General features: G+C 40.8%; 1 protein-coding gene across 1 annotated transcript; it reads right to left on the bottom strand.

The window, feature by feature from the left end:
• Nucleotides 1–11: 11 nt before the first annotated feature.
• Nucleotides 12–5312, bottom strand: LOC133915760 (E3 ubiquitin ligase PQT3-like). The gene is made up of 7 exons (XM_062359050.1): nucleotides 4692–5312; nucleotides 3506–3599; nucleotides 2927–3067; nucleotides 2777–2838; nucleotides 1912–2301; nucleotides 888–1716; nucleotides 12–681 (listed from the first exon to the last, which is right to left on the bottom strand). Exons 1-7 carry the CDS (start codon nucleotides 4876–4878, stop codon nucleotides 285–287), a joined length of 2100 nt encoding a protein of 699 aa, XP_062215034.1. The 5' UTR covers nucleotides 4879–5312; the 3' UTR covers nucleotides 12–284.
• Nucleotides 5313–12550: the final 7238 nt, after the last annotated feature.

Raw genomic sequence — 12550 nt, 5'->3', positions numbered from 1 at the left:
TAGACCAAATGTGCAAAATAACTCAAAAACCAGAGAAACTCCATTCGTATTTGGTGAGATGTCATTACAGAGACGACGAGAGCTGGCAATGCTTTCATCGGTACAGTTTGGTATGTCAACTGTTGATTACATTTTGCCTGGGGAAATTGCAAGTTTTCCTCTGTTTTCTGAGAAGCTCTCCTCCTCTTTCAGAGGCATACATACAATTACAAGTAGAAGAAATCTTTTGGCGAGCATAGGGGATCAGCAATGCTGCACTTGGTCCTCCCAAGTCCTATCTTCACTCAGCGCCTTGTATCCACGGCGACAGATGATCTGTGCCCCCATGTCCTCTTGAAGTTCCGCTCATCGTCGCCGGAATCCTCACAAGTCAGACTCTTCGAACTGTGTCTCGACCTCCGGCTGCTCTGTTTGTCACCTTCGATTCGAGAAGAAACGTGCATCCTCTTCCTACTAGAGTGATCCTCATGGCAGTCATCAAAAGCTCCATCAGAACGCCCATGGTCCCTCCTCTCCAAGCTTGACCTTCTGTTCCTCGACCCAGAACCATGAGAAGAGCCCCGCTGTCGATCGCGCTCTGATAATTGGGGCTGAAGACCAGTGTCCTTGGGTCTCTCAGTCTGCCTTGAACGCCTTGCGCCAGCTTCAGTGTCCCGATGAAGTGTGGGCTGAGTTTCATGCCTAAAGAAATCAACAGTATGAACAATTAGCGTTGCAATGGAAAGAGGAGCTCAGTTCTGGATAACTGGCAGCTGAAAGTATACTTCAGGAAGAAAAAAATGAGACCAATCTAAAGAAGTAGCTGAGGTCGACCAAGTTCTATTAGCTTGTTTTATGTCTATGTTCATTCTCTGTTAGTATAACAAGGTTGCTAGGACTATACATACCTGTGATAGTTTGCTGGATAGCCTTGCATTACAAGAGCCTGTGGTGGGTTTGCTGGATAGCCTTGCATTGCAAGAGCCTGTGGTGGGTTTGCTGGATAGCCTTGCATTGCAAGAGCCTGCGGTGGCATGCTGTTGATGGAATTAACACCATTTGGGCCCATTGGATAAACACCGTAAGGCATACCCATTGAGCCATACATATATGGTTCATTTACCCAAGGATATCCACTGACGAAAGGGTTGTAATATGCAGGGTCAAATGGAACGTTATAACCATAGTCAACATTGTTAGGATGAACAATCTTAGTTGAGCCTGCCTTCTTCCGCTTCTTCTTCGGTTGATCTGTCCTAGTGGCATTATGTTCTAGGGCACCTGAAACAGTGATGACCTTCGAAGTTGATCCACTTCCATCTTTTGGTTTGAGGATTTCAGCACTTGCTACAGCCTTCTCTACTGACAGCTCTACGGAACTGCCTTCATCTTTGCTCAGGGGATCAACATTGGCTGCCAATTTCTCTAGAGGCTGGTTGACTAGCTCACCTTCTGCAGCAACCTGGAGTCCATCGTCAGGTGCAGATGCTGCTGATAGGTGCTGGTCCGTAGATTGCTTCATCTCCCTTTCTGAGGCAGCAGAAGGGGTGTGGTTCTGTAATTTGGGATCAGGGTTGCTGCCTGAAGAACTTCTGTGCTTGGTTGTACCACTGCTAGCCTTTGTGGCCAACATATTGCTGATTGTGCTCCGAAGTGTTTGATTGGGAATGAGGTCATCTGCAAGCGCCACGACTCCACAAATGCACTTCGATTGCGTAATAATGTAATCCCGAATGCCTGACAAAACAAACATAAAGTTGTTCCTCATCCAGTTTGAAGCATAATTACTTGACGCAGAAAGCGCTACGCTACTGCTATTAAAACAAATTTGGAGTGTAACACATCTTGAATACTTGTGAATAATGCATTGATTGACCCTCAAAGCCAAGGGTTTAAAGATACATACATATGGAGTATATAAAAACCACTTACATTTATCACAGAAACTGTCAAAACAGCACTTGCTTGTCAATACTGCATCTATCATCACTTTTTTACACAGTCGGCAGTGGAGCTCTGCTGGCAAGTCATCAACAGCATTCACCGATGCAGCTGGGACAAGTGCTTCTAGAATGCCATCAACAGGACATACATTTACTACTGGCGCAAGAGACCGACTCCTTTTATTCTTGTCGAAGTCAGGATCACCAATGTTTGGGCAGTGGTGAATAAAATGCCCTGGGATTCGGCATCTGTAGCAGATATATCCTGGTGGAGGTGTCTTGCTTTCCTGTGGGCAGTGTTGAATGAAATGGCCTGGAACTCCGCAAGTGCGGCAGACATAGCCTAGTGGAGGTGTCTCCCCTTCCAATGGTCCATGACCTTCAATTATCAAATAGAGCACATGTCAAAAGATGTTCAAAGACATATACAATGCAATGAGTGCATATTTGCATAATGATGCAAATCAAATTGGGACTAAAGACTTTGTCGTTGTAACGCAAATCAATTTAGAGATCCAACTATCCAAGTCTGACAAAACAGTCAAATATATCAGGATCAACTTTTTAGTTCATAAAAATATCAGTTAAGTGGAATCTTATCTGAGTAAACTTGAACATCTACATAAACCTTTTCCATTAACTTGACAAAAAAAAAACTAGTGTCAGGGACATATATGCAGTATATCATAACAGCAGTTTTCCTATTAAAAATAATTAATTTTTGTCAGGATACCTACTTGGAATGCAAGCACACAATCTTAAGTTCTTAACACAGTCAGCAGAACATTCGAAAAAAAAAAAACCCTTGAATATGAAGTAACCCAAAAGCTACTATAATTTATTTTTGACATTACCATAACAACGCCCTGATAAAAACCTTCCACTGGCTTGTCCTCTTTTACCTGGCTGCTCTTCCCTACATGGACCATGGAATGAGTATCATTAGTGAAGGTCACGCAAAAGCTACTACTATCCTGTGAGAAAAGGGAATGTGACATGCTTACAATTTGAGTTCAGCCGCATCAATCACTGCTTTGATTGCAGCATCTTCATCTTGCACTTCTGCGGAGGAACCCGATTTACAGCTTGAGTCAGTAACCACTGACTTGCTTGAAGGTACAGAACATCCTTCTGTGACTTTTCGCCTACAATTAGTTCCATAATATTAGTATGAATGAATAATATATCTCCTTAGCCATCATTTTCTGCCATGCAAGGTCTCAGTTGACACAGAATTAATTGATGCTTGAGCTATAGACCTTGCAATGTGACAGTACAGTTAAAATCTGTTTGGACAGAGAGGTTTTCGTTTATTCAGAGGACCTGTGAAGGGGGAAAGTAGAGATAAAATTCCTTTGTTGGTTTCGTAGGGAAATCAAATTATTCAGGCTGAAGACACAAGTTGTCTAAGAAGAACAGAAGATAACATCCAAAAAGGAATTTAAAACGTAGTGAATTCCAGATGAACCTAGGTTCCACACGAATTATTCTATGGTTTAAAATGTTTCTCTCCCAGCCTTTCTGTCCAAACAGCGCAACAGTGACTTAAAATGTGAAGTAAAAGATTGAAGAGGAGACATTACGAGGAGGTCAAGGTGATTTTCTCCGACAGTTGTCCAGAAGTTCTGTGAACCAGCACAGTTGTGTTCTGCGGTACCATGGCACTTTCACCATATTCTGAATTCAAGAACAAGCACAGAAAACAGAAATGTCAAGCATTCTACTACAACAATATATTCTTTCAAGTGAAGAGAACATTTCCCATGTGCACCAAACAAATGCTTTTGAACAATAAAAATGGCATGTTTAAATTGAAATCGACAATGATCTTTAAATAACAGATTAACTTAAGTTCACAATTGGGAATTCTCTGAGACCACGATTGATTGCATTCACAAATGTAAGCTTTCCATGTGGATTACAGGGTTCAATCTGCAGGAGAATATCCAGTTACATATAGAACATCTTTCATCCAGGATAGAGCTCTGTGGAACACCCTCAGGGGAACATCCCATGGACATACAAGAAGACAGGAGACCATACACAATTACATTGTACACATTACAGCTCTCATCTTTTCTGAACAATAGTAATGGAATACATAATTAATTGCACTAACAGAATATTTTGTGATCTACATAACATCCAAAAAACAGCAAAATCTCATAAAACTGTAACATTTGGGAGAACCATCAATGTTCTGCTACACAGAAAGCATAACTGAACAAGGAATCCCAATTGAAAGGACACACGTACAACATCACTGGATTGCATGCAAGCATTAAGAGCTCACTGGACTGAAAGCATGAAGAAAGATAAAACTATCTGCTCATTGCTTTGCTCAAGGCTATAATTACACACTTAGCGGCGAATAACTCCAAAACAGTACCCACCAACAGGGATCCTTGAATAGACGCGGTATCTTGATCTCACATGTTCTTGATGGTAAATATAACTCTCTCTAACATACAAAGCTCAAACTAGTCCTATAAGCTGCAACAAGAATTTGAGCCTATAATGGATGTGCTCCCGTTCCTAAGTGAGAACAAATGAGCTGTATACAAAGCCCTCCCTAGTCCTAAAGGCATGAATCCACAGGTAAAGATCCAAACTCCCAAAATTTTGATCATTCAAAGATGGGTTGCATATTATTTTTTTTTAAATTGCACGTCATTTTATTAGGTTGCACAATTTGTTGAGATGCATCACTGTTATGCGAAAATTTCACAGAACCATAGTACAATAAAACTACTTGGCGTTAAAACGAACCTTCGCCAGTCTGGGCGTTGGAGATGGCAATATCCTCCCTAGGGCCGTGGCCGCGGGTGCGCCCACGGCCGTGCCGATCGCTCATCAAGATATGCTGCTTGAGTTCAGAGACGGAGATAAAAGCATGCGGCACAGGCATAGAATAGATTTCCTTTGCACTCTTATATTTGTAATACACAACACCCATGATGGATCGCGATTCTCTCTTTTTTGCCCTAAAAGGCCTCTCTTTCTTACAATTTTTAAGAGATGGCCTGGATTTTTTTTTTCCTCAGATGAAATACACAAAATCGCAACGAGAGAGAGATACAGATCAAATTCGATCTACGAGGAGGCGATCGGCGACGGGCGATCAGCGGATCCCTTCGAATACAGGCGGACGGAGTCGAAGCCTGGAGACGGCGCAAATCCTTGAGACGCCGACGAGGGAAGAGCGCAAACGGAGAACTCGGGTACAGGAAGCCGGGGATCGGAGGCGCCGGAGCGCGGCTCCCAGGGAAGGAGCGGCCGATTTCGCCGCAGGAGGCCGCCGGATTTGGAGGCGTCGCCGGAGCTAGGGCTCGAAGGCGCGTGCGGAGGTAGGCGAGGCGATTGGGGATTTTGCGGCTGCGGGTGTGGGGCAGCGATTTTATAGGTGAGGGGAGAGACAGAGCTCTGGTTTGGAATGGTTTTTTCTGACTTTTTTTTAAGCTAGAACTTATTCAAGAAGCTGGCTTTCATTCCGATTTTTAATAGTTTATTAATAATTAAAATTTAACAGCTATAACTACTTCTTCAATTAGCTAAAAGCTTTAAAACCATATTTTATCCAAATGGGACTGTAGAGGAATCACTGCTACCAGGTGTAGTCCAATGATTTTTTAAGAAAATAATCACACAAATGAGACACGATATAAAGAAAAAGCTTTCTCTTTTTTATTCATCCGTGTTTACGATGAGAGTTTCTGTCTAATATATATATATATATAGTGTCAAAAATTTCAAAGAAATATAATCGGATCTTTTAAAAGATCGAGATGCACCAACATTCGGTTGTAAAACTCTGGGTTTCAACACTTCCCATTAGGCACTTCTCATGAAATACATACATCTCATCAAAACTCCTTAAAAATCTAATGATAAAAATTATGAGAAAGAGTATATAGTTTACGACATAGTCACACGGATTGTCTCATTAAAAACCTTATTATAAGAAACTTTAGAAAAACTCATTTAAGGAAAAAAAGAGTATGATCCACCCAAATATTTCACATAATCTATATGATTAATTTTAGTTACTTAATCTTCTTAAGTAAGGTTTAATTCTTCATATTGGTATTATGTGAAATTTCTTCCACTAAAATATGCAACTCTCTAAACCTTATTATCCCAATGCCCTGGTAATATCTTTTAAAACTAGATAGGAAGAGACTTAATGAATAAATCTATAAGATTTTTTCATGATTTAGTATGTATTATCTTTATTTCATTTATTTTGTGCAATTTATGAGCATAAAATAATTTGAGTTTAATATGCTTCATTAAGTTGTTTTTCATATATCTCGATTGCACTTATACAACACATATAACATTATCTTCAGAGATAAAGATAGGGCGTTAGTAGAGTTCAAACCACGTGACTGTTAGATATTACTGATCACTCTTCTAAGCTATGCTCATTCTCGTGCGGTTTTATATAAAACTATTATTTTTTAGTCGTTCGTCAAAGTGGATACAAGACTTTGCTTTGACAATTTTCAGGATATTGTATTTCCACCGCATAAGAAAATATAGTCAGTATGTGATTTCATTATATGCAGGTCTAACAGATACACAGTATTTGCATATCCAACCAGACTTATATTATGATTCTTTTTGTAGAACAGACCAAGATCTTTAACGCAGAATATCCTTCATGTTCTTACAATACCTTTTAGTGTGCTCTGCACTATGTCGTGCAAGTAGGTTTTCTACAAATACTATATCTGATCGAGTGCAATTAGCTAGATACATCAGCGTACCTATTGTATTTAAGTATGAGAATTCCGATCCCAACACTTCCTCCCTTCTTCTCTAGGTCTATAGGGATATTGATCTGCTTGCAATGAACTTCCGACCATAGGGGTTTTTCAGGAAAATGATTTTTCAAAACTAAAATACTTTAACACCTTCTGAGTATAGTTTGATTGATGTACGAAAATTTCATATATCACATGCTCTAGCTACAGGCCTAAGCAAAACTTTGTTTTACCCAAATCTTTCATTTCAAATTCAGACTTCAAGTATGAACTTGCTTCCTTCAATTTCTTTTTCTGTACTAATAATATTCAAATCATCTTCATATGCAAAAATCCATTCTGGGACATGATATTTCAACCCGTATAGCGATTTCTTCAATTATACGCTATAAAGATGCTTATTTCTTCTATCCTGATTCATCAATGGTATTCTTTCAAGTATCTTCGTATAAATGTCTGAATCAAAGTTTCCATAAAGATATGCGATCATAGCATCCATCAGTTTCATTTTCAACTCCAGATTGACAGTCATTGAGATTAAATATCTAAAGGTAATGCCACCCATCACCAGTAAATAAGTTTTTTTTAATAATCAACACCTGGTTGTTGAGTGAAATCTTGTGCAACTAGTTTGGCTTTTATCTCGCAATTTCATTCCTTTTATTCCTCTTTTTAATAAAAAAAATCTACTTGTATCCTACTAGTTTGATATAGGGAAGTGTGTGGCATACTGGCAAAAAAACCTCTCTTTTGTTTAGGGACAATAGTTTAGCTATTATTGTCTTATGTCAGTCTTTCCAATCTGATCTCATTCTACATTCAATGAACGATGCAGGCTCAGGGTCATGATCTATAAATGTGAGAATTTTATTTGCAAAGTATATGTCGATTATTGTGATTGCTCTATTCTAGGATTTACCTAAATTCACATAGTTTATTACTATTTCATCATGAGTTGCACTTTCAAGTGCTTCTTCATCTCGCTCTTCATTCTTTCTTTCAAGAGCACTTTCAGGTGCTTCTTCATTATTTCTTACTATGGGAGCAAGGTACTTTAGTTTACCAGCGTCGATTTCAGTGCACGTATTATTGCTGGTTTCTTCTTGTGTGAGATTCAAATCTGGTATGTCTATTTCCTTAGGTTTCATACCATCGCTAGGTCTCAACTAGCTCCCCTTCTTCTTCATTTGGGGTATTTTTATGGTCGGTTGTGATAAGATCTCATTTTTCACTTTCGCCAGATGTCTCTAACTACTTGAGACTCGAGGAACTGAATTTCTTGTCCTTTTATTATTTTTCGGAGCTTTTAGGACAAAATAAGGGATACCTTCCTTTGGTACTTCGACCCTCTCCGGTGCATTGCATGTAGGCACATGTGACTTAGCTAAGCTCTTCAAATCCTCATAATTCAGGAAATTCTATACATTTATGCTATGACCTTGTGAGTTAGTAATTATGTTCTCATCATTCTAAGACCAAAGTACCAAATCTATCATTCTGGAGAATAATTATGTACTACAAAACACAATCTTCAAAGTAATGAACACTTCATGTGCTTTAATACGAGTGTAGTATAAGCCACTGGTCATGGAGGAAAGTTTTTCTAGTATTCTCAATTTACTATCATGCTTAGTGATGAGCAGGTGCTCCTTACCATCTTCTTTGCCAGTTTCTACATAGAAACTATAGCGCGAATATCTTTAAAACTTAAGAGATTTCTTATAGATTTAGGGTACAATAATGCTTCTTCGATGTGCAAAATAGTTCCTATAGGTAGTATGAGTATGACTCTTTTAGAATCTACTATGCAATTATCACTACCAGTGACAGTCATCATATTTCCATAGCTATTTTTAATAGACTGAAAATATATATTTTCTCTTAAGATAGTGTTTGTGGTTCCACCATTCACAATACACACTTCCTCCATAAGAGCACCACACATATTCTATAAATACTGAAAATATTATTTGCAGCTAAATTTGCTCTTCTAGTGCTTTCATTTATTCATTCAATAATTCTAAATTCAGCAACTAAATGGATGACTAATTACTCTAATCCTAGATAGAGTCAGCAAAATATTCAACCACTTCTTCTTCAAAAGCTTTTTTCCCGTTTCATCCTTTATGGTATCTTCTATGGCAGTGGAGAAGGGCAAAGTAGAGGCCTCTGTATTCTTTATTGGAGGTCATTTACTGCCAGTGTGGGAGTATCGTCAACTTTCATGTGATATTCTACCCTTTCAACTGTGGCTACTTTGTTCACCTCCATTTCCACTGCAATGGTGAGCTGTGCTTCTGGCTACTCATTCTACTTCTCCTGATATGCTTCCATAACATATTTTGGTGCTTTGCAGATTCTGGCTCTACACACTATGAGGATCCGTCCAAACAGTATTCAAATTAATCATCAGGCGGATCATTATTCATAATCCAACCTCGACGATTAACCCGAATACCATTTCAGCAGTTCCGGCACGTGTTTTGTGCCCAAGGATCGGAACACATGCCTCCAACATAGTGCATCACAACACAGCTTAATAAAGAGCAAGTAATAAACATTTATATTATAAATATTAAGCATGCAACTGATTTCAACAATTTACAACAAAAGCGAGCTAGGAGGAGACAAAACCCCTCAACTCCTAACCAACAAAAGATCTACGTAGCGGAAGAAAATAAACTATACAACAAAAGGATATGGAGCCACATGCCCTTAGGCTCCATAACAAGAACACCGAGTTCGGAGTAGAATGTGCTACTCTTACCTGCCACCCTGATCGGCAGGCACAAAGTAGCCAAACACGGCCTCTTCCTCGCCAACCTGTGAACCTGCATCAACTTAAGGGCAGCACCCTGAGTACGAAGGTACTCGCAAGTCTTACACAATATGGGTATATATATTTTCGACTCCAAGGATCATGCATTAAACTGGTAGCAAGAACTAACATGGTTAAGTTAATTAAGCGGTAAGCAACCTGAACGTATGTGTGAGCAACTAGCTTAACCAACATATATGAAACTACCCTGCCATAACCAACAACTGAGCATATATAAAAGTAACAACAAGTATATTAATGTGAACAAGTGCCAGCTCGAACCACCAACCACCATACCCAAACCCGAACCACAAATCCACAACGAACCCCTACGACCGGTGCAGATGAAACAATAGCATGCTCATGACCGAGAGCGCAGCATTTCAAAATGTTTATACACCCTGCAGGGGGATACTCCTGGACCCACACGACACGAGGAACATTCGGCTTGTGCCACCGGCCAAAGTGCACACAAGGGGGTACTCGTGACAACCTTTCCCAACCAGCCCCAACCGTGTGAGGGCATGCAACGCTCGGCGCGGCGGTACTAGAATTACTCCCTGAGCAAATTAGTACCGCTTACAAGCCCGCCCGCTCACACCGTTGTTGTTCACGCTCACAAAGCCACAGCTGCGAAGGTATTCGGCTCGCCTTACCATTAGATCGGCATGTGGTGAGTAAGGTAAGTGCTAAAGCCAACAACCCCGACGATCGGTGCTTAACCGGTGCAAACGGTCTACGGTGTCCGGTTTTCCTCTACCGTCCTACCCAGGGGAACTCCACATCCGGGCAAGCTAAACACCCTCCTAGCACCGCTCACACCTCACCTCATACTCACCACTCACCAACCATACCATCACCATCAACATGTAATTGTAAACCGTAGTAGATCCTATCCTCGCGAACAACGGAGAACACCGTCGTTCGACTTCTACCGAAATACCTAAGCATTGATAAGCATAGCGAAGACCTTTAGACATCGACATCATCTCTAGGCTTCAAGGAACATACATGAACTCGTGACCAAGGTAGAAGAATACAACGGCATAGGTTCTACCCAAAGGTGCCCGACACATGCATACACACATAAGCATAGATAACACTTTAGACTTTCAAGTTAACACAGTGCAATATGATAGATTCTTGCCTTGATGCACTGGTTCACAAAGGTGCGGCGCGTCGGGATCGACGGATCGACGTTCTCTAAAAAGGATCAACGCGTGCAATGCAATGAGTATGAATGAAGTGCAAATACATGCCACAATATTCATATAATGGATGAAAACATTTTTCCTAGATATAACAAGTCATAAGGAAACTAGTAAAATTGAATTCATCAATTTTGGACTTATGATGAATTAATGGTGAATTAATAAAGCTTTAACCTAATTAATTAATCTCAGAAATTTAATTCATTATTTCATGGCTGGAGATATTTTTAATAGGTATAGTAGGTTATTATGAAACCAACAAAATTTGTTTCATAATTTTTGGAGATATAGAGAATTTATTATGAATTTTACAAGTTTCAGCAAGCAGTAAATGTGCTGTCTGGGTGTACAGCGGTCAGACCGAGGGTCACTAGCGGTCAGACCGCCAAGACTCACGGTTAGACCACCGGGAACGCGGTCAGACCGCCCCAGTACAGAGAGTTTTGGCCCCTGGCGGTCTGACCGGCCTGGGGTGGCGGTCAGACCGCTAGGAGTCGCCGGGGGCACTTGGGGAACTCACCGGTGACAATTCCGACGACATTTGGAGTGGGGACTTGGACCTAGAGCATCACATTGACTCCCTCTACCGCATAGGACAATATGCATACGCCAAAATCTACAAAAAACTCGGCTATTGCTTCTAATTCATCAAGAACTCATGAACTTCACAATCCTAGCTCAAAATGCAAAATTCAACCATCCAAAAGGCGGATTCTTGCCATGGGAGTTTAGGGGACTCACCCAAAGTCCTTTACCAAGGTTGTGAACCGTCGATTGAAGGAGGAAACGGAGGGAAAAACTCGGGAGGCGAAGAAATCCGGTGTTCTTCACATTTCAACCCTAACACCAAAAGACACCAAATCCGGCTCAAATCCTTCAGGAATGAGCAAATAAATTGGAGGAATGTAATGCTTGTGAGCTTGTGATCGCAATGGTACCACAAACTCACCTCAAATCCCTCTCTTGAGCTCGGATTTTGGAACAAAAGAGAGAGGGAGTTAGAGGGAGAGTGAGAGGGAAGGGGAGCACAGGTGGGGAATGTGAGGGAGAGTGAGGAGGAGAGAGAGTGAGCTGCCACACTAGAGGGAGAGAGAGTGGGGTGGTTGGCCCACTCCGGTGGGGCCCACGTGTTACAGAAAGAGTCTGTTTTAACTGCTAATTCAATTCTTTTCTCTCCCGAATTTCTTTCTCTCATCCAAATGATCTCAAACGAATTGCATTAGTAATCTGAATTATAATTACGCAAATTTAAACATAATGCTTAAAAGTATGATTATGTTTAATTGCGTGATTAAGAATTTGGGACGTGACAAACCTCCCCCCTTAAAAAGAATCTCGCCCCGAGATTCGGTACGAGTCAGGGAAGAGCACGATGAGTCTAGGAACCACGCTGTGAGAGACAGAATCCAATGCATATTTTCATTCACATGGCGATAACTTGAACACGTGAGAGATTCCAAATATGCTATATTACATCCATATTTACAAGTTCTCAAAGAAATCTGGATACTCGGAGCGGAGCTTATCTTCCCGCTCCCATGTCGCTTCGGCTTCCATGTGATTGCTCCATTGAACTTTCAAGAACTTGATTGAACTTCGTCGTGTCTTGCGCTCTGCTTCATCCAAGATTCGGATTGGCCGCTCACAATATGTCAAGTCCGTTGCAACTCTTAGGGTGCAACGTCAACGACTTCCGTCGGGACTCAGAGACATTTCTTCAATTGTGACACATGGAACACATTGTGCACGGCGGAGAGAGACGGCGGCAAGTCCAATTGATATGCTACTTCTCCACGCCGAGCAAGAATCTGGAATGGCCCCACATATCGAGGC

Source organism: Phragmites australis, chromosome 4 (assembly GCF_958298935.1).
Source record: "Phragmites australis chromosome 4, lpPhrAust1.1, whole genome shotgun sequence".
Classification (NCBI taxonomy): Eukaryota; Viridiplantae; Streptophyta; class Magnoliopsida; order Poales; family Poaceae; genus Phragmites; species Phragmites australis.
This window is presented reverse-complemented; position numbering and strand designations above follow the sequence as displayed.